Below are 27,650 nucleotides of genomic sequence, written 5' to 3' on the forward strand. Positions count from 1 at the left end.
AGCCACTCTGACTGGCGTGAGGTGGTATCTCAGTGTGGTTTTGATTTGTGTTTCCCTGATGATGAGTGATGTTGAGCATCGTTTTATGTGTCTGTAGGCCATTTGGATGTCTTCTTTGGAGAAGTGTCTGTTCATATCTTCTGCATTTAAACTAATTACTGATCAGGAGTGACTTCTGTCATTTGTTTTCTATATGCCTTATAGTTCATTTCCTTCATTCTTGTCTTTCATGTTAAATATATTTTTTTACAATGAAACATTTAAATTCCTTTCCCATTTTTTTGGTATATATTCTGTAGCTATTTTCTTCATGGTTACCATGGGAACTACATTTAACAGCCTAAAATTATAACATACTGATTTGGATGTATAGCAGCTTAATTTCTATAATACACAAAACTCTGCTCCCATCCAGCTCTGTCCTCCATTCCTTTTGGGTGCTGGTGTCACAAAATTACATTTGTATATACTGTCTTCCCCAAAATACAGACTAATAATTCTTTTAAGTACATTAATCTCTTAGTTTACATAGAAACCAAGAAGTGCAGTTCCAAGCACTGTTACAATAATATTAGCTTTTGTAATTGCGTATGTATTTGATTGAGATCTTTTATTTCTCCCATGGCTTCGAATTATTACCTAGTGTCCCTCCAGTGCAGCCTGTAGGACCTCTGAGCCTTTGCTGCCGGGAGGGGCTAGTGGTTGTGAACTCCCTCAGCTTTTGTTTATCTGGGAATATCCTCATTTCTCTCTCACTTTGAACAACAGTTTTGCTGGATGGAAGACTGCTGATTAACATTTTCTTCTTTAAGCATTCTGAATACAGAGTTCCCCAACTCTCTTGGAAGAAGAGCACTCCTATGAAACCTTTTGTAAGCTGAAATGGCAAACACCAAAGAAGCAACTAAAGCGTTTTGTAGAAGTAGGAGCGCCTGGGTGGCTCGGTCCGTTAAGCGTCCGACTTCGGCTCAGGTCATGATCTCATGGTTCCTGAGTTTGAGCCTCGCCTCGGGCTTTGGGCTAACAGCTCAGAGTCTAGAGCCTGTCGTCGGCTTCTGTGTCTCCCTCTCTCTCTGCCCCTCTCTGCTCATGCTCTGTCTCTCAAAAATAAATTAATGTTAAAAAAAATTTAAAGCATTTTGTAGAAGTGAAAATTCTCTTTAGATTTCTTTCAGTTAGCTAAAACAGATATTAATGTTGGTCTTTCAAAAAAAGTGAAGTGGTGTAAAGCAAAATTTCAGAGAGCTGGGTGGAAAGGTATATCGGCCCACTGCCTTCTGGCCTCCAGTTTCTGACGAGAAATATGCTGAAAATTTGATTAAGGATCCCTTGTATCTAGTGACTCACTTCTCTCTTGTTGCTCTTAGGCTTTTGAAAGTTGGATTATAATGTGTCCTGGTGTGGGTCTCTTTGAGTTCATTTTAGTGGAGCTTCTTGGATGTTCATATTAATGTCTTTCATCAAATTTGGGAAGTCTTGGAAATTATTCCTGCAATTATTCATTCTGTCCTTTTCTCTCTCTCCTCTCCTTTGGGAACTCCCACCATTCATATGTTGGTCCGGCTCATGGTATCCCACAGATCTCTTGGTCTCTGTTTGCTTGACTTTGGTCTTTTGTCTTTCTATTCCTCAGACATGATGCTTTCTGTTGTCCTAGCTCTGAGTTTGTAGATTCTTTCTTCTGCCTGCTCAAATCTGCCCTTTAATCTTTTAGTGAATTTTTCATTTCAGTTAATGGAATTTTCAGCTCCAGAATTTCTTTTTGGTTTCATATTAGGGTTTCTAGCTCTTTACTGATCTTCCCATTTTGCTCACGCATTGTGTTCTTGACTTTCTCCACATCTTCTTTTAGTTCTTTGAGCATTTTAAAACAGTATTTTAAAGTCTTTGATTGGCATATCACCCTCTTTTTCTGGGACAGTTTCTGTTTATTTATTTCTTTACTCTGAATGGACTATACCTTCCTGTTTCTTTTTTCTTTTTTTTTAATTTAAGGTTTTTTTTTCAAAAATTTTTTAATGTTTTATTTATTTTTGATATAGAGAGAGACAGAGCATAGAGGGGGAGGGGCAGAGAGAGAAGGAGACACAGAACTGGAAACAGGCTCCAGGCTCTGAGCTAGCTGTCAGCACAGAGCCTGATGTGGGGCTCGAACCCACGAACGTGAGATCTGACCTGAGCCGAAGTTGGAGGCTTAACCGACTGAGCCACCCAGGCGCCCCTGTACCTTCCTGTTTCTTTATATGCCTTGTGATTTGTGTGTGTGTGTGTTTGTTTTGTTAAAAACTGGACATTGAATCTAATAATGTGATAAATCTGGAAATCAGATTCTGCCCCTTTTCCCGGTGCTACTGTTTTTTTGTTATTGTTTTTGCTTACTGTTTTCTTGATTGTTGTAGGCTCTCTCTGTGCTGAGGATCAGCCTGAGAAATAAACTTAAGATCTTCTCAGGTCTTTCATGAGCCATTCTCTGGGCATGCATAGTCACTTCTTAATTTTCCCTGTATATGTAGTTGTTGGTTGTTTCTGAATATCCTAGTCTTTAATGTCTGGCTATGGAAAGGGAAAAAGCTAAAAATGAAGAGGGGGGTGAGGAGGCAGCCCTTTAAATCGCCTGGAAGTCACTTTAGCATGCAGGGAGCTTGCAATACAGAACATCAATGACTGCATGCCTCTTTGTCTACACCTTTGGAATCATATGGAGCAATCAGCAATCAGAAGACAGATTCCCAATATTTGGAGGACAGGGTCCTTTTTGTCCACCCTAGCTCCTATAAGTTGTGTGCAAACTGCTTTAGGAACAGTACACTGCCTTGTGGCTGGGGGTGGGGCATGAGTAGCTGCTGAAAGCGAATGAAATTAACTACAATTTTTCATCTAAATCTTCCCCTAGAAGTTACAAGCAACAGACTCCAGAGTTCCAAAGTAGTTACATCAGACAGATTCTGCCAATGCAATTGTTGTCTAGAGGGGAAATGGATTCTTGGTGCGTCCTGTTCCACCATCTTCCCAGAATCCTTTCCTTAAATGTGTAATTTTTAATCTTTCATAATGATCTTGTACATGAAAAAGATTATTAAAAACATTTAGAAATCACTTAACTTTAGATTCTGTGTTCAGAATCTTTGAAGAGCTACAAAGGTATTTTTACTATCTATATATGTATGTGGGTATGGATATGTGTGTATGTGTATGGGGGTGGGAATGATAACAAGGGTGACTGCTTAGGTCTGTGAGCTTAAATTCAGACAAGGAGGTATTAATCTTAAACGTGCGCGTGCGCACACACACACACACACACACACACACACAGTTGACTTATTCCCTACAACCCAATGGTGAGTGATCTGTTATAAGAACCTGAGGCCCAGTTACCAGTTAAGCCCTACCTTAACAAGTCACTCTAGGAATACAACAATATTTCTGCTCCTGACTAGTGAAATTCCAGGGTTAATTCTTTGTACCTTAAATGATCATCACAAGGCACTCTGTGATTCCCTATTCTAGGTCCCCTGTGTTTTTGAAGGCATCTTAGCTCTTTGCATCATAAATACTCACTCTTCTTTGTGGACACAGCCTCTGCTGAGGGGTCTTCAAGGAAAGAGGGAGACACACTGCTGCTGCTGGCTGACCTGTGCAGAGTTTCCTCCTGAGAAAGGTGGGGGCAGAGGAATACAGATTAAGACATCAGTGCTCTCGTGCTAATCACATTTTACTATTAGAGATTTATTTTAATGTGAGGCACCAAATTATAATGTCAAAGGTTCAAGTCAAGTAGAAGACAAAGTAGAAGGGATCTAAAATTAGACGAGTCTGGGTTTGTATCCCTCATTAGCATGATGGGACACGGAGCAAGTTTCTCACCTAGGTTTCAACAACTGGTATTTGATACCATCTTTACACTGTATTGTTGCATCAGATAAGATAATGTACTCGAAACTCAATGCTTAGCACATTACCAGGTACACAGTAAACAGTGGTTAACATTATTACTAGGGAAATATTTAAGACATTTATAAAAGTAATAGATTGGGACCTTCATGAAGGGAGATGCTATGTGTCTCATTCATTGTTGTTAGTAACAAACCCATTGTTAGTAAGTAATGAATAAATATTAATCTTTGTTGAATAAGATGAAAATAAACATTTCATATGAATCTAGAAAAATATCTACATTGTACAAAATAAAACTTATATTCCTATGACCAGTGAGAAGTGACCTCCTTAATTTATGTTTTAATAATAATACCATAATGAAGTACAATATTTATTCATGAGAATTTTATTATCTACTATGTGACAGGATATATATTAACAAAAAGACAACTTATTTCCATAATATCTATAGAAAACTGCTAAATACTTTTAAATGTAGAATAATAATTTTAAGTGTTAAAATATTAACCGATGATTATGTGTGACAAGTAGTGAAAATTCTCTCTGACCTACTTAGTTAAGGTGGTTTTAAGAATTAGGCCTTTCACAAAAAATGGCCTCACCTAAAATCTACTGTTGAAAGCTGTGGTTTCAAACACGCTGTAATACAAAGGATCTGGTCAAAGAACATGAGATGAAAAAACGCTGTATAAACCACGCTGTTCAAACAAAGAAGGTTTGAACAGTGATCTCCACACTCTTGGTACAAACCATGAAGAACAAATCAAGCAATGTAACCAAAGCTTCAACCCCAGACATGGTGTAGAGGTCACACAAACCTCCAGAAAAGCTAGCAAGCAATGAGAATGACCTCCTTCTGCTTATGGAAGGTCGAAAGGAAATAAAAGCTAAGAGGATCTCTTAGGAAAAGATAAAGGGGCCATACACAGTACTTTCAAAAAATTATGAAGTGGGTGCTACCTTGAGTTAAACAGCAGAAACCATCCCCCAGCCTCACATACCTCAGGCAACCTTCCCCAGAAACATTTTTAAAGTCTGCTTTTATAGAACTCTGAGCATGTCCACAACTTCCACACCACTCTTTCCTGATTTCACTTGCTCCCATTGTGAAGAACCAAGAACCTGTTCTGGGGCAGTCAGGTGAGTGTAAGCCAGTCAGCAGGAGACAGAGAAGTGGTGGGGACAACAGCATGGTTCGAGTCCTTTTGGGATTTTCTCTCAAAAGCTGTTGACAGTCCTCTGCCCCTGCATGCCAACCACAGGCAGCTAGACCCAATCTCTCACTATTTACAAAGCGAGGAATCACAGAGACACCCAGAAGAGGTTAGGGGACTTGGAGGTCAGGTCTGAGCAAGAGGATGTGGGTATAGAATCCTGCTCAGCTTGCCTGTGGTGCTCATTCCCCCAAATAAGCACTTTCTGTCTGGCTGGGGGATCCTGATGATCTCTATTCTCTGAAACCCTGGTCTTCTCTATTGCCAGGCCTGCTTTCTAAAACTTGCTTGCTTGTATTGTCCAAAGCAGTTACTAGTCTGACACTCACTAAACTAGGCCTTTTCTAGTTCTACATCCTGACCAGTGACTCTTAACCACATGTGCTAGCTGGAACAAGGTCACTTCCAGAACTCCTGCTGCTCCTTTACTGTTGCTTTGCTCCAAGAGTGGCACTGTTACTTAAGGCTGCCAGAATTGTCTCAGAAACCAGTCAGGGCAATCAAAGAATAATTCTTTAATTCTAACTTGGAGTGGATGGAGCCAGCACCGACAACAGCAAACAGAAGACAAGAAGCTGGCTGTGTGTGAGTGTTGTTTGTCTGGCAGGGCCTGAGGGAAGAGGGAGGCAAGCATGTAATTTCATTTTACACAGTGGAGATACACACCACTGATGCTGCGGACAAAGGCTTGGAAGAGATTCATGAAGCACCAGCATCTTGATTGTTTCTAGAAACCAGGGAGGACGTGAGATCTTTCTCCAAAGGGCAGCAGGGGAAAGATGAAATCTGGAGAACCTTAGAAGAGTGTTCTTTTGCAGATCTATCTATTAGTATTATTACAGAAAGAACAAGTTTCACTATGGGTAAATGTGTGTGTGTGTGTGTGAGAGAAGAATCCATGGAAATATATTTTTCTTTTTTCCTTTCCAAAGGAAGGGAAACATAATGAAGATAATGTTTGCATTTTTTCAACATTTTAACAGCACTATAATCTAAGACCATGTGAATATTTCACAACTTATTCTATAAACTATGGCCACCATACTGGTCTTTACTGAAAAATAGTAAGTAATCCACTGTTTCACTTCCTGCCAAACAAATGAGTTTCAATCCCAACTTTATTGATTGAAAAATGGGAAGAGTTTAAGCAACAACTGAGACAACATGATTAGTGAACTAGGTCAGAGAGGGCTGACATTCTGAACATGGAAGTCTAGGTTTGAGCCGGAACCTCATGGGACTCACCTCGGAGTCGGAGCTGTCCAGTTCGGCCAGAGTTGGGGCTTTGAGGAGCTTCTTCCGCTGCAGAGGCACCTGCTGTGCAGCATGCAACCCATTTTCTTTTGTTTGTGATGTTAAACCTCCATTCACCATTGATGATTCTGCAACGTTCTTTGGAGATTCAGGAGTAGTTACATCTGGTGAAAGAAAGGTGAAAGCTTACCTTTTCTCAAGCTAAGAAAGGTAATCAGTAGGCTGAATGCACTTTTCTAGGTACTTGGGCTTGGTAGCACATACCAGGTGACATGGCATTTCCACGTCACACAAATACAACCCAGAGGCTTGATACAATAATGCCTATATATATAAAACATTTTTGTTAGACATTATCTGTCATATTCAATTAAAGAAAACCTTTAAGTGAATAATTATATATTCACATTTATACATTAGAATTTAGAGCCACAAGGAATCCTATAGATAACTGACTGTAACTTCTGTATCTGCCAGAGAGGTTAGTTTTACTTCACAGTCTCCAAAAAGCTAGTGATAGATGGACCACAGTGGTGGTATACACAACGCCAAAGCAGGCATATGGCTCAAAGATTTGAAAATGGTTTAATTTAAAAATCAAAATAGTGAATAATCTATATTCATATAAACACGATCACAGAGACTCTGGGACACATTCCCTCTGATAAAACTGCTTTATGATTTAGATTATTCAGAGCTCAAATCTGGGTGGGAAGGTAATACAACAGATCAAAGAAATGTGGCAGCACAGAGGATACAGTATGCAGGGTACAGAGCATAGAATATATAATACAGAGTACAGAGCATGGAATATATAGTACAAAGTACAGACTACAGAACATAGAGTATATAGTATAGGGAGCACAGAACATATAGAGTATATAGTACAAAGTACAGACTATACAGAGCACAGAGTATAGAGTATAGGAAGGGCACAGAGCATATAGAGTATATAGTATAAAGTAAAGACTATAGAGCACAGAGTATATAGTATAGGGAGCACAGAGCATAGAGTATGAGAGTATATAGTATAGAGTACAGACTATAGAGTACAGAGTAGTATAGAGAGTACAGAGCAGGGAGTATATAAAGTATGCAGTACACAGTATAGAGTACAGAGTATAGAGAGTACATTTTTTTTAAAGTGAAAGAGACTTTACTTTGAATATATATATCATTCATCCAATTTAATTTTTCATAGTGCATAGCCATGTTTGGAAGTATACAGAGAAAAACAAACATTAGAAAAGCCTAAGGGTGGAAGCATACAGGTAAAGAAGACATGATACATACCCATGAACAGACTTAGAAGCATCATAGATCAGCGTCCATTAGAAAAGAATGAAAGCCATGCAAAAAGTCTATACAAACATGGCAGGCAAGTGCAATCAGTACAAGTTATAGTTTCTTATATAGTATAAAAGTATACATGTTCTTTGGATTGAAAACATAAATAAATGGCTTGGCTTTTATGCCCAAGTCAAAAATCATCTGTTAGAAGAAACAAGTATGGATGCCACATGTGACAATAAAACATTACAGGCCACAGTATATAGTGTATTTAGTACAGAAGAGAGTACAGAGAGTACAGTATGTAGAACAGAGAAGAGTCTAGAGTAATACAGAGTAAGGGTACAGAGGGTATATTATATAACAGAGTACGGACTACAGAGTATGAAGAGTACAGAGCATAGAGCACATAGTGTATACAGTATGGAGTATAGGGCATAGAGTATATGGAGTATAGAGTACAGAACACAGAGTATATAGAGTATATAGTATAGAGTATAGGGCACAGAAATATAGAGTATATAGTATAAAGTACAGGGCATAGAGTATATAGAGTACAGAGCAGAGTATATATAGCATAGAGAGTAAAGAGCATAGACTATATAGAGCACACAGTACAGAGTACAGAGCACACAACATATAGAGTATATATCCTAGAGCAAAGTACACACTACAGAGCACAGAGTATATATAGTATAAAGAGTACAGAGTATATTGAGCATGTAGTATGAGACTAGAGAATATATACAGAGCATATAGTATATACAGTATACAGTTAAGTATGTAGAATAGAGCAAAGTACAGAATATATAGTACCGAGTACAGACAAGAGAGTACAAAGCACAGAGTACAAAGTACAGATAAGAGTATTGCATACATAGTAAGAGGACATAGTACAGAATATAAAGTACAGAGTATATAACATAGGATACAGAGTACAGAGTATATAATATAGTAAGATGCAGATGATTTAGGTTCAAAGTCTAGTTCTGTTGCTAGTTGTGTGAATGTGAGCAAGTTACCTAACCTCTTGTTTCGGCATCTGTAAAATGGGCCTAAAAACATACATGAGCTCATTTTGAAGATTAAAAATTGCATATAAAATACTACTGTGCGTAATAATGACAACACACAATAAATGTTGGCAATTATAAACACTGATTTTTCTCTCCATTTGTAAGAAAGGTAAGGCTCAGAGTGATTAGCCGGTCACACAGCCAGTGTGTTGCACAGCTGATACTTGATTCCTAATTAGTGCTATTGATTCTCAAGGCCACTGTTTTCTCCCTGTACCCTGTGGAGCTAATGCAAGTGGAACTAATTTTCTTCAGTATTTCAAATGAAGTGTTAAACACAGACTAAGTTTAATAACTATTAAATTCGAGCATTTAAAAGTGAAAAAAGGCAGTCAATGCACAATTTAATTTACAGACCAACATGAAACTGATCTTTGCACATGGAACAGTCTGAGAAACTCCTGTGGTTGAAGGTAAGGGTACACTAACCATGAAAGTGAAGACATGAATGATTAAAGCTCCTTTAGGAGGGAAAGCACTGTAATTGCAGCTGTTATAAAATATAGTAGTTTCCCTCCCAACATACAGTATTTATACACTTGAGGTGTAAGGGGTGGATTTCTAGGAAACACTCAGTGAATAAGTGTGTTCTACTACAGCCTTCCTTGACAGACATATAAGTATATGAAAAAGTCATATAAGTTACTACCAGTTATATGTATCCAGTTTAACATTTACAATTTCTGCTTACTTTTAGAGATGAAGAAGGTCAGAGCACATATCCTTGTGAATGAGAAGAAAGAGTCTGAGTAAGCAAGAGGGAGGAAAGGAAGAAAAGGAAGACAGACAGATCTGTCCATCAATTGTTTGTTTTACATTAAATTCTTAATGGAAAACTTGACAACACATGTGTTCATCTTATTACTTTTCCAGATGTTAGGCAGCTGGAACAAAAACATAATTACACTAAGGGGGACAAAAGGGCAAAAGCAGCAAGTTTTAACACAAATTTAAAGGTTGAAATATTTAAATCTTTCCTATGGGGGCGTAGAGAGCAGTAGGCTGCCACACTTAAGAGTATAATTAAAAGTTTTCTAGAAAGCAAAGAAGGGAATGATCAGGCTAATTGATAAATCCTATTCTTTAAGAAAAAAAGGTACTGCTCAATATGGTCTTGAACGTATTTTAAAAGATCCTTATTCTATAGTGTATCTTATTTTATACACTATCTATAGAATTTCTCAAATTGTTGTAGTAGTTAGACTTTCAACAGATTCCAACTGAGGCGCTCCCACTGCAGGTACTGTGAGAAGAGAAGCAGTCAGCTTTCCGAAGTGGGTCTCATACTTCCAATTCAAGTCAGAGCTTCCCCAAGGGTGAGGCCACTAGTAGTGCATGGAGGAACACTGAAAGTTTTAATGAGTATGTATTTATTTTAATGTTTCAGAAAAAATCTATCAGATACATGGCTTTTTGACCACTTGGCCATGCTACCAAGCCCATGATACATAGCTTTTTGGGTGTTTTTGCTTAAGAAATTTTAGTTAAGTCACTGATGATAGATTAAAACATTTAAATAATACTGGTGGTACTTAAAAGCTGGCAAAAATAGTGAGGGTGGCATCTGACCTGAAGTTTAGGGAATACTGTTAAACGACAGTGGCTGCCGTGAGTTCATTTCATTTTCAATGCAGGAGACTTGAGAAATTATCTAAATAGCTTTCTACTTGCCTGAACACTACAATGAGACTGAGAACTATATTGAGCTCATTCACTAAATTACTGAAATAAACATCTTGTATTAAATTCAAAGCTTTGAGATAAATGAGATTGATAAAATATGTAACAGGTTTCAAGATGATCTCCACATGGAAGACAAAATATTGTGTGTGATTTTATCTCATAATACATATTTGTAAAAGACCCAGTTGAACATATTTTTAAGAGAAAATTTTAAGTAGTTTGTTATGGCTTTAGAAGTCACCTGCCTCATGTTCAGAATCTAACCATGATATTAAATACTTTATGTAATAAATTCATGTGCGTCAGGTACACCAACTGCTGCTTATTTAGTTGGAGGAAATAGGACTGTGATACAGATTATATATGTTTGCACTGCAAAAATAAATTACACTTACCTTAATTATTGTTGAATAGATTGCTATGATTTTCCACTAAGCATTAATATTTCTAAGACATACATACGCAGCAGTATATACTTCATTATATCTTATTCTATGCTTAAGTTCAGAGGCATTATCTATACTACATATTTAAATATTTACTCCTTCCTGCGTTAATTTTCCAACTTAGAGAAGAACTGTAGTCCAACTTTGCATTTTGGTTAAATGGATCGATCTTTTTCCATTTATAACTTGGGACATTTTAATTGATTAGTCAAAATGCAATGATGCAAACATAAAAGTAGCTAGCACAAGAAATCGAGAATGAAGCATGTGGAAATTATGAAATGCACTAAAGTACCAAAGATAAGCAGTTGAAAGCAAATAACATTTTTTGCTACTCTTTTACATCAGGGAGGTTAAGAGCTTTCTTCCCAAATCAGAAGCCACTATATAATCTATAAGAACATATATGATGTGTAGGTGGGCATGCATACTGTCCAGATCAGCCTAATTTATGTTAGCTAATAGTCAATATGTTTAGCTCCTGTATAGTCCCAACTGATAGAAACATCACCAGCGAAAGAGACACAGTCTCTGTAATATATACTGCCAACTTTTGAAGATTATCAATAACAAATATGTACCAAAGCATTTCTGAGTTTATTTTCCAGGTCAAAATTTTTACAAGGTTTCCCTTTTTCTTTTTTACAACATTTACTCTGTACTCTGCAAATGGTTGATAAAATAAAAATTTTTAAATGAATAAAGAAAATAGAAAAAGCTCTTCAGTGGTCAGTCAGAAGTAGTAAATGAAGATCATAAAATATTTATCTGAGTTTAAAAGCACAAATAACAGTGGCACCTGAGACCTACAAATATAACAAATTTAAAAAACAGCTGGGAACTAGTTTAGCAGTTGGAAGATACTCAGTAGGTATTAATAAACAGAATATAATACTAGAACTCTCTGGCTCGTTAAATACGAATTTGTATATAAGGTATGCCAAAAATTCTAGAGCAAATCAAAGAAAACTCTAGAAGAAAATATTAGTGCCAACATCTCATCTCATCTTACACTCAAAACAGCAGCTTCCAAAATAAAAAATTCTAACTTGCAAAATATTTTTTAGGATTAAGTTGGCTTTGAAAATTCACTCATACATATTTTTAAAAACCCATTTTAAAAAGGGGCTTGATTTTAGGCATCAAATTTAGTCATTAATGGTTACTTGTTTCACTATTAATCCCTGTCTATTTAATAGCAGGGATCTAAACTTGTACTACAAACTTGGAATACATTAATTATACAGTTGACTCTTGAACAAGGCAGGGATTAGGGGTGCAGAGCCTCGCCCCAGTTGAGAATCTGAAAACTTTTGGGCCCCCCTACACCAAAACTTAACTGCTAATTAAGTGGACTGCTGAGTGGAGAGGTTACTGATAATATAAACAATTAACATATGTTATATGTAACACACACACACACACAAACACACACTGTATTCTTAAAATAAAGCTAGAGAAAAGGAAATATTAAGAAATCATAAGGACAAGAAAATGCATATTTACTGAAAAAAATCTGTGTGTAGGCAGGTCAGGCCAGGCTGGAGGCAGTAGTGAGCCTGGTCCCATGAAGACAGACTTTGTGGCCTGGAGGCCATAGCAGAGGCAGCCACCTGGTGGGTGGGCAGCCACAGAGGCCTGGGGGGCACAGTGGAGCTGCCCCATCTGCCTATATGTGCCCCACCAACAGGTGGCCATTGGCAGCTTCAGCCCCTCAGGAGTGGGAAGGGAGAGGGTGGCCCCAGGCTTGAGCCCCAGGGAGCAGGGGTGATGGGTAGCTGGAGCAGCACCATCCCGCCCTCTGGGTACATTCCTTGCTTCAGCTCCACCCCGTGACCACCAGCTCTGGGTGCAGACCCTGACCACCCTGCAGCTCTGCTCATCGCCTCAGTCCACGGGGTCCTATGAAGCCGGGGTGGGCAGCCGTAAAAAAACCCTTGTAGCTTCTGCTGTCAACTCTAATGTAAAACAAATCCTCCCACAAATGGACCTGACCAGTTCAAATTCACAGTTGTTCAGGGTCAACTGTACTTTACAATCAAAGCCAGTACCACACATCTGCATTTTTATGCTCTCAATCAGCACTCAGAATCATTCATGATTAGGCTCTATCCATAAGGAGCACTGGGACACAAAAGACAGCTCTTGCCTATCAGTGGTCTAAAGTAGCTCACAGCTTCTTGGGTCTAATTACTTAAATAACTGAATGTGTTTTAGAGAGAAGTGTCAAAACTTCCTTTCTTGAAAATCTTTTCTATTCTCATAAGTAAGGCAAAGTTGTTTTAGATTCTGACATCACTGCTTCAGAAGAATGTGGGTGAGAGACAGTGACCCTAAGGATGGTCAACCAGATTCTATAACCACAGGCATGGTATCATGGTTCTTCTATAATCCCTTGGTAGGCAAGAGATTTGCTATTGTAGTTTTAATTTTCTTAAGTATATTGTTTTCAAATAAGCAGAATGTTTCATCTTACTGACCACAGCTTAGAAGAAGCCTTTCGATTTTCTTCTTAGACATGTTTGGACAAGCAGATGAATGAAATGTATTTCACAGAAATCACAAAACCCACGTCAGGTGTGAAAGTGTTTGGTTTGGTTTGGTTTGGTTTTTTACCTGACAAGTCAAAACTGTAAGACATGCTAAGTGGCCGCATTGCTGAAAAAAGAAAACAAACAATAAAAAGAAAATAATTCAGCTGTTAGGAATATACGAGGAAGACAAAGAAGGGGGGCAGATCAAGAGGACCTGTAATGGCATATTTCAGACTTGAAGGCAGCAAATAAAAATCTAAAATACAATAAAACCATGAGTCTTAGTTTCAATTATATCACTAAGACTTGAAATGGAGTAACAACAAAAGAAGAAAAAATAACTTTTTAAAGAACATGTTAAAAATGAAAGCATGATAAAGATAGAAACATTTTAAAGAAACAGTATAGGATTTTGGCTTAAATATGATTTTAGGGTACAAAACTTTTAAGAATAAACGCATTAAGTAATTTATTTCAGGACAAAATCTAGCCAAAATCTCTGCCAAAGGTGAAATATTTCATGAAAAACCTCCGTTAGGAACTAGCCTCACTCTGCATCACTACACTGCCCATTGCAGGCAGTGGATCAGAGCAGTTGAAGAGAGGCCTCAGGAGCCAGAATGTCTGAGCTTGAATCTCAACTCTGCCACTTGCTAGCAGTGTGATTCTGGGAAGTTACTTAACCTCTCTGTGCTTCAGTTATTTAGTCTATAAAATGGGAAGAAAGGTTATCTCACGAGATTGTTAGGAACATTAAATGACTCTACCAAAAAAGGTGCTCACATGTGCTTTGCATGTAGTAAAGGCTTAATAAATATGATTTCAGTTTTTATTTATTTATTTTTAATGTTTTTATGTTTTTTATTTATTTTTGAGAGACAGAGAAAGACAGCGTGAGCAGGGGAGGGTCAGAGAGAGAGGGAGACACAGAATCCGAAGCAGGCTTGAGGTTCTGAGCTAGCTGTCAGCACAGAGCCCAATGTGGGGCTCAAACTCACTAACCATGAGATCATGACCTGAGCTGAAGTCAGACACTCAATTGACTGAGCCACTTAGTCACCCCTGATTTCAGTTCCTAAAAAGATTTTTTTATGTTTAAGTAAGCTCTACCCCAATGTGGGGCTCAAACTCATGACTCCAAAATCAAGAGTCGCTGCTCCACTGACCAAGCCAGCCACGTTTCCCAATTTCTTAAGGATAAACTTATTTATTTGCTGTTGAAATAATTTGTCTGAAAATTTTTATCACATATGCTAAAACTCACTGGATTGTATACTTTATATGGGTGAATTTTATGGTAGATAAATTATGCCTCAGTCAAGTTTTTTTTTAAAGCCTACTACAAATATTTGATTAATTTAGGTATTCATGACAGTGAGAATTAACTATTTTTATTGCAGCCCCAAGTTCTTACCAGTAACATCTATTCTATAACCTAGGCTGAGGGAGGACAGCAGCTCAGATCGGTAGCAGGGACAGATCTACAGGCATAGTGGGCACAATGTCTCCCTGTTTTCATTTTCCAAAGTGGATTGCCTGTAGAGTTCCAACATCTAAATTTAATAGAAAATATCTCTCAATTTTTTTGGTGTTTTTAAAGGAATAATTTATATTTACAATCCAAAATCTCAATACAGTATTTAAAAAAAATAATGTGAAGATAAAGCATTGAGTGATATCCCAAACACAACTAGGCAAGATGTCAGAATCATATGTAGATGGTTTTAAAAAGCACTTATGTCAACAAAGGAGATGTGTATCTTCAATGGGGCAAATAAAGCAACTATTTGTTGACAATCATGCTTATTGTTCCATGATGAGGAAATATTTTAAGTATTTCATCCTAATATACAAATTAGGATATAATTTTTAAATAAGCATTTTACTGTGTTTTAGTTATCTACAGAAAAGTAGTTAGGAATTTTATGTTGAGGACAATAATCTTCCACTCACTATTCAAAAAATCTATATTTCTTATAGAAACACTTTTCTAGATATGCCTCTTCAGGCAAGGGAAATAAGCAACATTAAACTCTTGGGACTATATCAAAATATAAAGCTTTTGCACAGCAAAGGAAACCATCAACAAAACTAAAAGACAGCCTACTGAATGGGAGAAGATATTTGCAACTGTTATGACTGATAAGGGTTAATATCTAAACTATATAAAGAACTTCTGTAATTCAACACCAAAAAAACCCAAATAATGCAATTAAAAATGGGCAGAGGACATGAATAGAGATTTTTCCAAAGAAGACATCCATATAGTCAACAGATACATGAAAAGAAGTTCAACGTCACTCATCATCAGAGAAATGCACACCAAAATCACAATGAGATACCTCACACCTGTCAGAATGTCTAAAAACAAAAACACAAGAAACAGCAAGTGTTGGTGAGGATGTGGAAAGGAACCCTTGTGCAGTGTTGGTGGGAATGTCAACTGGTAAAGCTACTGTTCCTCAAAAAATTAGAAATAGAATTACCAAATGATCCAGTAATTTCACTACTGGGTATTTATCCAAAGAAAAGGAAAACACCAATTTGAAAAGTTACAGGCATCTCTACATTTACTGGAGCATTATGTATAATAGCCAAGATATGGAAGCAGCCCAAGTATCCATCAACTGATGAATGGATAAAGAAGATGTGGTTTACACAATGGAATATTGTTCAGCCATAAAAGAGAATGAAATCTTGCTATTTGCAACAGCATGGATGGATCTAAAGGATAGGATTCTAAGTGAAAGAAGTCAGTTAGAGAAAGACAAATACCCTATGATTTCACTCATACTCTGAATTTAAGAAACAAACTTAAGGGGAAGAGCACTGGGTGTTGTATGGAAAACAATTTGACAATAAAATATTATGGAAAAAAAATTAACTTTAAAACTGAATTACTTCATAATTTAAAAACTGTTAAATTTAGCAGGAGATGATATGATACTCTTAGCATGCCCACTTTCCTTTTTGGTCTCTGTTTTCTATGATATTCGCAGGCATTTGTATTTGTATGAAGAAGAGAGCATTATGTGATTTCCTAAAATATAGTTTCATATGGAGGCCAACTGATTTGGGGTGCTTCTGTAACTTCAAGCAGTACAGGGACATGAAATGTGGCTTATACAGTTCAAGATGCTGCTTTTATTATCATGTATACTTTGGTAAATATAGAAACCAATGTTACCCAGAAAATTTAATATTCAATAAATACATTTTTGTATGTTATGTATGTAATCTCTATGAACTCTTGGGGCTTGAACTCACGACCCCAAGATCAAGAGTCACATGCTCTCCTGATTCAACCAACCAGACACTCTTAATTTAATTAATTTTAAAGATGAGTTTTTATTCTTTGTTATAAGTTACTTGTATTCATGAAATGTAGAATTTCTTAGAAAATGCTAGTTTAATAAGGTTAGGTTAAAAACTTAAAAATGAGGAAAATCTAACATTTTTGTAAACAAAGAAAGTGACTTTTGGGGAAAATAAAGACAAAGGTTTTCTGTTTAAAAAAAAAAAGAAACAAAACAAATGAACAAAGGAAAAAGACACAAGCAAACAAAAGATGATGGTGGTTACCACAAGTTAGGCGGTTGGGGGAATGGGTGTAATAGGTGAATGGGACTAAAAGTACACTTATCCTGAAGAGCACTGAGAAATATACAGAATTTTTGAATTCTGTTCACTTGAAACTAGTATATAACACTGTATGTTAATTATACTTGAATTAAAAAATAAAGCCCACTTTGGGGCACCTGGGTGGCTCAACTGGTTAAGCGATCAACTTCGGCTCAGGTCAGGATCTCACAGTTTGTGGGTTTGAGCCCCGTGTCGGGCTCTGTGCTGACCGCTCAGAACCTGGAGCCTGCTTCGGATTCTGTCTCCCTCTCTCTCTGCCCTTTTCCCACTCGTTCTCTGTCTCTCTCTGTCTCCTAAAAATAAATAAATGTTAAAAAAAAAAAAAAGCTGACCTATCTAAAAAACCCTGCATTTCTGAATTCAAATACTACTGACTCTAGATTTCCCTAATTATGCAGAGCAAATAAAATACAACAGAGTCTCCGAGCACTTGTCACCCTTCTCTAATATCTTCTCATTCTGCTCTTCTTTGGTCCATGAACCTATCTTTTGAAATAATTGACTGACTACTGCATAAGAAAGAGATGCTATTATTCTTGGAAGATGAGGTTTGGATCTTTTCCAAGCTCTATGTTTTACAAAGAGGAGAAAAATCAAGCATAATAGCAATTCAGAAGTTTGGAGAACAGGGGCGCCTGGGAGGCTCAGTCGGTTGAACGTCCGGCTTCAGCTCAGGTCATGATTTCGCGGTTTGTGGATTCGAGCCCCGCCTCAGGCTCTGTGCTGACAGCTCAGAGCCTGGAGCCTGCTTCGGATTCTGTGTCTCCCTCTCTCTCTCTTACCCTCCCCTGCTCACACTGTCTCTCTTTCTCTCTTAGTCTCAAAAATAAAAAGAATTAAAATTAAAAAAAGTTTAGGGAACAGATGTTTAAAAATTTTTTAAATGTTTATTTATTTTTGAGATAGACAGAGAGAGAGAATGTGCACAAGTAGGGGAGGTGTAGAGAGAGGGATACAGAGGATCTGAAGCAGGCTCTGTGCTGACAGCAGAGAGCCCGATGCAGGGCTCAAAAGCACAAACCATGAGATCATGATCTAAGCTGAAGTTGGATGCTCAACCAACTGAGCCACCCAGGTGCCCCAGGGAAAAGATGCTTTTAAAGGAAGAATTTATATTTAAAACCCAAAGTCTCAATACAGTATGAGATGTTAGAAAAAAGGGAAATGATCAGACATGAACAAAGACTGATGCACAAGAACAGTATTTTCAGACCTGACGGGAAAAAATGGAGGGTCTGTCAAACAGTAGGGAAATGGGTAAATAAAACACAAAAGAGCCATATATCAAGATATAAGGTCCTCAGGAGTCATACTGAATGACATGGGAAGATGTTCATGTCACAAACAACATTACATGAAGAGAGCAGAATGCTTTCTTGTCTCCATTTCATAAGGCACAAGTAGATTCACAGTGGATGCCTCTGGCTATTGAAATTACGGGTAACGTTTCTTCTTTAAACACTTACACATTTCCCCAATTTCTATAGTGGGATTCTGCTTGCATTTACAAGGAAGGGAAAGGTTATAAAAATATTTAGGGAAACTTCTCTTCAAGTTCATTCTGCCAATCTTATCAAACCAAACTCCCCAAAGCAAAATTGTATAGTAAGAACCTGTAAGTAGATCTGCAGAAAAAATCAGCCCAAATTCCTTACTTTCAAATAAAATTCAAGATCAGTTTGAATGCAGAATTGTAGAAGTGAGACTCTCACAAAATGAACAATCTCAATTCTGGTTGTTGTGAAACACCAATGCATACGATTAAAATAAAAAATAAAATAAGATATTCTCACAATATAAAATTGATATTTATTCTAAGTAGGTTTCCTGTTTTTGACCATCTAGTTTCTCTAAAAGGAAAGAGAAGAATATATATGTAGACAAAGACTTATGACGACCCGTCCAGGCAATGAGGGTGTCCCCGTGACACTTACAAGGACAGCTAGTCTTTCCCTAGTCTCCCCAGTCTCTCTGGCCTCACTAGCACCTTGTGATTGGCTGCTGTTAATGGTCTTGCAACATGAACACGCACAACACTGCAGAACATCTGTGGGCAGGCGTGCCGCCTTGCTCGTTTCTGCACCCCAGGAGATAACATGGTTGTTTAACAGAAAATAAAGGTTCAAATAAGGATTAGAAAAGCGAAGAAACTGTATGTCAAATATCATATGCGTTGTTCATGCACATTATGCCTACCTTGCTCCTCCCTTTTTTACTGCATTTCCACTAAAGTTTACAACCCCTTAGCCTAATTAACTACTCTGTATTCCTATGAGTCATAAAGCTTACTTTTATCATGGTAATACATGTGTTCTGCCTCATAGTTTCATTGCCATCTATTACCTCCAGTATTCCTTTTCCAAGGTATAGTGATTTTTTTAAAAGTCCAGTCTTAAGCTAGCATTATATAACACCACTTCCTTATTCTCCCACAGTGGTTCTTACTCTTTTGAAGCCATGGACTCCTTAGGAATTTTAGGAAAGCTATGGACTCTCTGTCCAGGAAAATGCATGTACTTACACTTTGTAAAATAAGCACATATTTTTTATATTTCAGGGGATTCACAGACTCTCCCAGGCCCATTCAAGGACTCTCAGGATAAGAACTCTTGGTATACATGGCTTATATGTTTTAGTTCATTATTATACAAATGGTCATATGTATTTGTCACTTAGTGTGCTATAAACATTATTTTTTAAGAGATAATACTTGCTGGGATAAAAATTAGACAGCAATAAACTCATACAAGCCATACTCACTCTGTAGCTTGGTAACTGGAAGGTACATTCAATTATTTCAGCACCATTGGGAGCCCTTCTACAACCATGAGCAAGACAGAAATGGGCCCTGTTGGCATGGAGGTCACAAGGTAAGAGAAGAACCAAGAGCTTAGCGAAAGGATATCAACGGAGAGTGACTGAAGAGTTCAAGGTTGGAAGCAGAGAGGGTAGTTAAAGCTGATACGACAAACTAGACAAGAATCTTTGAAGATGATAGGCTAAGTTAGGATAGTGTTGGGCTAAAAAAGAGGAAGGCTAGAAAGATCCAGAATAAGAAACAACAACAGGACTCAGCTATTAAGGAGGAGTCAGAGATGATGCTGAGGTTCTGCCTTGGGCACACTGCGATGGAGGAGGTTTGAGAAGAGAACAGATGATCTCACTCACCCTGCTGTAGGCCCTAGCTAGCAGACAGCTGGATGAATGGGTGTGAACTCAGGAGGGATCAGTGGGTAGATGGGAGCTGAAATAGCTCGAACAAGAACTCTGGAAAAAAGGGTGTGGTTGCTCAGGGAAAAAATGTGCCTAAAACAGAAATCTGAAGGACCAAGTAGAGTCTGAAAGAGGCAAGACAAAGAGATCAGAAGAGAAAACTAGGAGAATGTGGTTCCTTTCCTGTTCAGATGCCATTATAATCTATTTTCCTAAAGGAAGTTTCTCTGAATTCTTTGGGCATCTTTAATCTTACAAACAGAGTTTATGAACAAAAATATTTATAAATCAAATTTATAAATCAAAATTAATGTCTTTATAGTATACATTAAACAATATGAACTATAATAAATATAAAGGAAGTTTGGGAATAAGTGATGTAAGATAACAATTAATGCTTTCAGTACATAATACTGAATCTTTAAACCCATAATTAAGATAAAAGTAATGTGCAGTAAAACTATGTATTATTTATATTTCTAAAACATAATAACTTTGTATGTGTATTACAATTTGTGAAGTATTTTGACCACAACCCTATTTAATTCTGACATAAAAGCCATAATCAAAGTGAAGAGGAATTTTCACCCCCCTTCTGCCAACGAAGAAATCAGCCCTCAGAGAGGTAAAGGGACTCTCCTAAAATCACAGTCTAGAGAATGGCAGAGCAACTCCCGCTGCGCTGTGACGCCCTCATGTAGTTCAGTATTACATGGGGAGAAAATCTCTTCTTCCATGAATTTCAAGTGTAAATTTCAAATAAGTGTGAAGGTATGTGTGTGTGTGTGTGTGTGTGTGTGTGTGTGTGTGTGTGTGAGAGAGAGAGAGAGAGAGAGAAAGAGACAGAGAGAGAGAGAGACAGAGAGAGAGAGACAGAGAGAGAGAGGAAGGGAGAGAGGAACAAACATGGTTTTCACTTGGCACTAGACCCCCATTTTTCACTGGGTTAGTTGTATAAAGACACTGCTTCAAGTGGATGAGGCCAGACCAGCAGTGCAGTAAGCAGTTGACTCACCTAATCTGCTCCGTCTAATTTCCTCTGGTGAGACTGGACGCAGCTTTCTTTCTGCTTTGATTTCTTCTAATATTCTTTCATGGAGGCTCCGTGGCCGTGGTGGAGTGGGTTTTAGTTTTCTGGCTGAGACCTTGGGGGTAAAAAAAGAAGTAATGGCTATAGACTTGAGTAGTTGTCCTTAAACAATTTTTACTGAAGTCCATTCCTATAGTATAGTATTATGAAACTGTATTTCACTGACTGCAACATTGCTTGATAAAAGACTATTTTAAGCAATAGGGAAATTATTGGATTTCACAGTAATTTAGTCACATGTGCTCAACCAATTTTAAGGAGTCAGTTTTGTTAAAGTTATGTTCACAATATGCTACCATGATAGGTAATCAATTGAACTGTAAGCTATACTTTACCTATTATTATTAGTTTTTAAAAGTAACATTTTTAAATGTTTGTTTATTTACTTTTGAGGTGGGGGCATGCACAAGTGAGAGCTGGGGAGGGACAGAGAGGAAGAAAGAAAATCCCAAGCGGGATCCATGCTGACAGTGCAGAGCCCAACTCGGGGCTCGATCTCATGAACTGTGAGATCATGACCTGAGCCAAAATCAAGAGTTGAATGCTTAATCAACTCAGCCACCCAAATGCCCCTAAAAGTAACATTTTTGAGTAAGTCATCACAACCTTCTTAGATTATTATTAACTTCTTTTTATATTTGAGGAATAAGGGCTCACGGAGGCCAGTTCATTTGCTCAGGGACATGTGGCTACTAAACTGCACCAGGACGTGGGTTGTTTTTGAGTTAAAACATCCAAAGACAACCTTGTACTGAATAACTGTTAAGTATTTTTCTGTGGCTGAAGAATATAACCTACAGTTAGGCTTCACCATTCTGAGAGTAAAAGCTCGGTGCAAAAACTACTTTGAGAGCTGAGCGCCAGAGATCGCATCCTGGAGAAGGGCACATTGCTACCTGACCTCAGCCAAGGGGAATGCCTCAGATCACATACCGGATTTAAAGGGGGTCTTGATCTGATGAAGTCCAAGATGATTTCATGAGCACTTTTTTTTAACCGAGGGGGAATATCACCATTCACCTGAAAGGAGACATAAAGTACAAGATTCATGTGACTATAGGATTATCATTATACATTTCTGGGTATAAATGTTATCTCAACATATGTCATAATATTACTAAAGTGTACTCTGGCTCTACTGAGGACACATTTCAAATCAATAAAATGCAGAATAAATGGCTGAGCGCTCTAGAGCAAAAATAACTATGTAGAATTAACAAAAATAAAAGTTCATAAAATGAATCATTGGTTCTACCATTTTGGGAAAATATAAATTATATGCATCCTTTCCAACAAAAAGTTTCTAAAATGAATGTGAATGGAAAAAATGATACTATGGTTATTAATTATTTTATAACCTATAGTCTTTTACCTCTTATCTTCATCCTTGTACAAAACCCAGGTTAACAGAAAGGGACTGGTGACCTGAGTCACGTTCTGTAGACAGAACTCAGGCTCATGTCAGGGAGGGTATCTGCTACATCCACATCATCAGTACCCATAAGAGTTTTAGAGCCCTCATCTGTCTCAGACTCCTGCTCTAAGGTCCTCTCTTTCTTTTTTTAAAGTGTTTATTTTTGAGAGAGAGAGAGAGAGAGAGAGGGAGAGAGAGAGACAGAGAGACAGAGTGCAAGCCAGAGAGGGGCAAAGAGAGAGAGAGAGAGAGAGAGAGAGAGAGAGAGAGAGAGAGGGAGAGAGGATCTGAAGTGAGCTCTGCGCTGACAGCAGAGAGCCTGATGTGAGGCTTGAACTCATGAACTGTTAGATCTTGACCTGAGTTGAAGTTGGATACTTAGCCAACTGAGCCACCTAGCTACCCCTAATGTCTACTCTTTTTTATAGCAATGTGTTACAAAAAGAACTTTTTTAAAGCAATTTAAGAAACCCATAAAAAATAATCTAAACTCACATTATGACCACCCAGAAGGCACAGGTGTGACCATTTTGTCATATTTATTTCCAAGTCTTATATGAAAAAAATAGAACCTGCTACATATTTCCTGTCATGCTCGTTATGAGAGATGGATTAAAAAAGAAATGTTAATAAATTACAAATTTAAAATCTAAGAAATATCTTAAACTTCTCAATAATCCAAAAAATTAAGCATACCTTTCATTAATGCACTGCCTGTAAAATCTCTATTAACACTTTTCCCCTCTACTTTGGAGACTTACTCTTTGATTATGCCATCATATTCTAACAACTTTATAATATCAATTTTGTTGGAGAGAAGAAAAAGATCATTTGGTTATTCCTCTTGCACCAATGGTTGATTTTTTCATTCTGATGCTTCACAACTTGTTATTGGAAATGTCACTTAAATTTTAGAATTATTGTAAAATTTGGTCAAACCTTTTTCAAGTATTTTTTGTAAGACTGCAAAATTTTGAGAATGGACAGTTTTCTTGTGTACTTACCAACCTTATAAATACTATTTTAATTGCTCACAAGTCATTAATCAGCTGGTTTTTCCTCACTGCAGCTGTAGATTATGAGTTGTGATTTTTTGGTCAATGTTGCTATTTTGTGTCCACTGAAAAATAATGTTGAATATATTTTTTAAAAAAGGACCTGAACGGCCACTCCCAAGCATGGTTGGACCCCCAAATGCAACCCCTCTACCTAAGTTCAGGGCGTGCGACAAGCCTGTTGTGGTCCACATAGCATCCACTCCCTCCTTCCCTGGGCCATACCTCCCAGCCCTGAATGAGGGGCCAGGATGGCCCAAGAGAAGGTCTAGGAGTAGAAGCTGTTTGAACCAAGCCAAGCTTGAGACTGCTAGTACTTGGTTCAAGGAGGGCATGTCCCCAAGCGGCAGAGCTAGAAGCCTAATGTAGCACAGCCTCCTACCTATGGATTTCATGTTACATAAGTATTTTTTTTGATCCTTATTGTATAGAACAACCTAACGACACTTTCTTATTAACTTTCAAGTCTACTCCTGAACGGGGTAATCCATATCTTTCTCGCTGTTTTTCATATGCTTTTACTTTAGTGTTTACTTCCCATCGTTACAGCAGGCCTTAAGGAATAGTTTAAAAATAAGGCCAGGGTTGCGAATTCCATTCTCCAAAAAAGTGCACAGTTTCCTCACTAGTTAGAAACTGTTTCTTGGATCCCAATGACAAAGTGTGCGTCAGTGCTCATGAAGTAGACGGCAGAGCCTTATGGATGTGAGTCAGTGAAAATTCTTACCAGGAGGAGAAAAAGCAACTGTGCTAATACCATTCTGCAGCTGGCTCAGAGAAACTATACTCCTATATACACAGCACACATACTGAAACAAGCTCTCTGAGCTGCAATGACCAGTGACTCCTGGGTGAACAGAAGTAGCAGAGCCACTAGTAAATAAGACACTTCTACAACTTGATCTCATTTTTGAGCCATGATGCCTTAAACAACTTCTAAATAAAAGATGTTGTTTCTACATCTTCATTTTAAAAAGGTGAGTTATTTGAAGCTATTTGTTAGAATTAAAGCATTTTACTTAAACATTCTGAAAATAGCCAACTGAAATGTTTTACACTTCTACAATTTAATATTCTGGATAATATCCAATATGGCGAAGCCACCAATTCCCAGATCACCACAAATGTACTGAAAACAGTGGATTACTGTGGGTATGGTTATATAGTTTAAACCTGAGGATTAAATATTTTTTAAAATTATTTTTTACCAAAATTTTTTTAATGTTTATTTTTTGTGAGAGAGAGAGACAGACAGAGCACAAGTGGGGGAGGGGCAGAGAGAGAGGGAAACATATAATCCGAAGCAGGCTCCAGACTCTGAGCTGTCAGCAGAAAGCCTGATGCAGGGCTCGAACTTAAGAACTGCAAGATCATGACCTGAACCAAAGTCAGACATTTAGCCAACAGAGCCATTCAGGTGTCCTAAATTTTAGTCTTTTGGACTGAAAACTTGAAAGCTTCCCCACATGAACTTAATCACACTGGAACCTCCATCTGCCCAGCTCCTTGCACAGGAACTCAGTATACACTTACTTAAGAAATTTGCACAGATTTAGCCAGACAGAGAAAGACATGAAAAGGAAAACAACAATGGCTACCATGAAGCAGAAACATCTATCCATTTCTCTTTTCCTATGAACAACCTCCAAGTTCAAAAAATGTATGGCAAACATTAAATGGCAAACAGAGGCATCGCTGATAATTATTATAAAAGACACACAAAACTACCTGTCATTACGAAGCTCACAGAGCCCTCAACAAACAAAAAGCTTAAATAACTTGGTCCTTGAAAAAATGGTGTTTTCCCTATTTTTGTCTTAAGCAAAAGATAACCACTAACGATGATATAAGTCCCCAACTAAAAATGTACAAAACCAATCTATAGTTAATGGATTAATATTGGGCCCCTAATCAAACTCTTTTTTCTCCTTGGCCTGAAGGTTGAACTGACAACTAAAAAGTATACATACTTAAAGTATACAGCATGACTATCTGATATGTGTATATACTCTGTGAAATGATGACCACAGCAAAGCTAATTAACACATCCACCTCAGTTACTGATTTTTTTGTGTGTGACAAGAACACGTAAGATACGTGCTCTCAGCATATTTCAGGTACGCAATACAGTACTATTAATTATAGCCACCATGCTGAGTCCCCAGAACTTACTCATCTAGTGACTAAAACATGTGACTCTGACCAACATTCAACCAAAATGTCTCCAGTTCCCCCATCCCTGAGTCCCGGCAATCTACTATTCTACTGTCAGCTTCCAGGTCTGACCTTTTTACAGTTCACCATACAAGTGAGGTTACATATTGTATGTGTCTTTCTGTGCCCAGGTTATTACACCTAGCATAATGTCCTCCAGGTCCATCCATGGTTTTGCAAATGGCAGGATTTCCTTCTGTTTTGTGATTCAGTTACTGTTTCATTGTATATGTATACCCTATCCATTCATCTGCTGACAGACATTAGGCTGTTTCCATAATTGGCTCTTATGAATAATGCAGCAATAAATGTGGGAGTGCACATATTTCCTTCAAGATCCTGATTTCATTTTCTTTGGAAATATATGCAGAAGTGGGACTGCTGGATGATGTGGTTAGTTCTATTTTTAATTCTTTGAGCAACTGTCATACTTTTTTCCATATGGCTGTACCAATTTACATTCCACACCAGTGCACAAAGTTCCCTTTTTCCACGTCCTCGCCAACACTTGGTATGTTTTGCTTTTTTAATAACAGCTATCCTAACAGGTGTGAAGTGGCATATCACCATGGTTTTGACTTGCATTTCCCTGATTATTAGTGATTTTGGGTACCTTTTCATAAATCTGTTAGCAATTTGTAGATTTTCCTCAGAAAACCATTTATTTAGGTCCTTTGCCCTTTTAAAATTTTTATTTATTTTATTGCTACTGAGTTGTATGAGTTCTTCATATGTTTTGGATACTAGCCTCATATCAGATATATCTGCCTAACCAAATTTCAAAAACATTTCATTTTATTAAAAGAAAGACATTGTAAAAAAAAGTATTAGGGCCGCTGGGTGGCTCAGTTGGTTAAGCATCTGACTTCACCTCAGGTCATGATCTCACTATTTGTGGGTTCAAGCCCTGCATCGGGCGCTGTGCTACACCTCAGAATCTGGAGTCTGCTTTGGATTCTGTGTCTTCTCTGCTCTCTGCCCCTCCCCACTTGCACTCTGTCTCTCTCTGTTGCTCCAAAATAAAGAAATGTTAAAAAATTTTTTTTTAATTTAAGAAAATGTGGCATAATATTCAGCCATTAAAAAGAAGGAAATTTTGCCATTTGTGACATAAGACCTTGAGGGAATTTTGTTAAGTGAAATAAGAGAAAGATAAACACTGCATGATCTCACTTATATGTGGAATCTTAAAAAAACAAACAAACAAACAAAACCCTAAACAAACCCCAAAGATACAGATACAGAATAGATTGGCAGTAACCAGAGGCAGAGGATGGAGGGTGGGCAAAACAGATTAAGGTGGTCAAACGGTACAAACTTCTAGTTACAAAATAATTAAGTCCTGGGGATATAGTGTACAGAATGATGACTATAGTTAATAATACTGTGTTGTATATTTCAAAGCTGCTAAGCAAGTAAATCTGAAAAGTTCTCATTACAAGAAAAAAATTTCTAACTATGTATGTGATGTGTGTTTAACTTATTGTGGTGATCATTTTGCAGTATATACAGATATCAAATCATTATGTTGTATATGTGAAACTAATATATGTGTATGTTTACTACATCTCAGTATCTCAACATAAGAAATTAATTAAAAATGTTTTGGTTTGTCCACTCAATACGTT

General features: G+C 37.6%; 2 protein-coding genes across 3 annotated transcripts in view; one reads left to right on the forward strand and one right to left on the reverse strand.

Moving 5' to 3' along the window:
* Positions 1-9,575, forward strand: part of PRELID3A (PRELI domain containing 3A) — a 77,235-nt gene extending 67,660 nt beyond the window's left edge. The window contains exon 7 of the mRNA XM_029922862.1: positions 9,429-9,575. The gene's annotated coding sequence lies outside the window, so the exon portion shown is untranslated. The remainder of the gene's footprint in view (positions 1-9,428) is intronic.
* Positions 1-27,650, reverse strand: part of SPIRE1 (spire type actin nucleation factor 1) — a 216,143-nt gene that overhangs the window by 22,557 nt on the left and 165,936 nt on the right. For both annotated transcript variants that reach the window (XM_029922848.1, XM_029922847.1), the window contains exons 7-10: positions 22,273-22,359; positions 21,265-21,394; positions 6,357-6,529; positions 3,559-3,649 (exon numbers count right to left, since the gene is read on the reverse strand). In XM_029922848.1, the coding sequence (XP_029778708.1) occupies positions 3,559-3,649; positions 6,357-6,529; positions 21,265-21,394; positions 22,273-22,359 (481 nt within the window). The remainder of the gene's footprint in view (positions 1-3,558; positions 3,650-6,356; positions 6,530-21,264; positions 21,395-22,272; positions 22,360-27,650) is intronic.

Source organism: Suricata suricatta, chromosome 14 (assembly GCF_006229205.1).
Source record: "Suricata suricatta isolate VVHF042 chromosome 14, meerkat_22Aug2017_6uvM2_HiC, whole genome shotgun sequence".
Lineage (NCBI taxonomy): Eukaryota > Metazoa > Chordata > Mammalia > Carnivora > Herpestidae > Suricata > Suricata suricatta.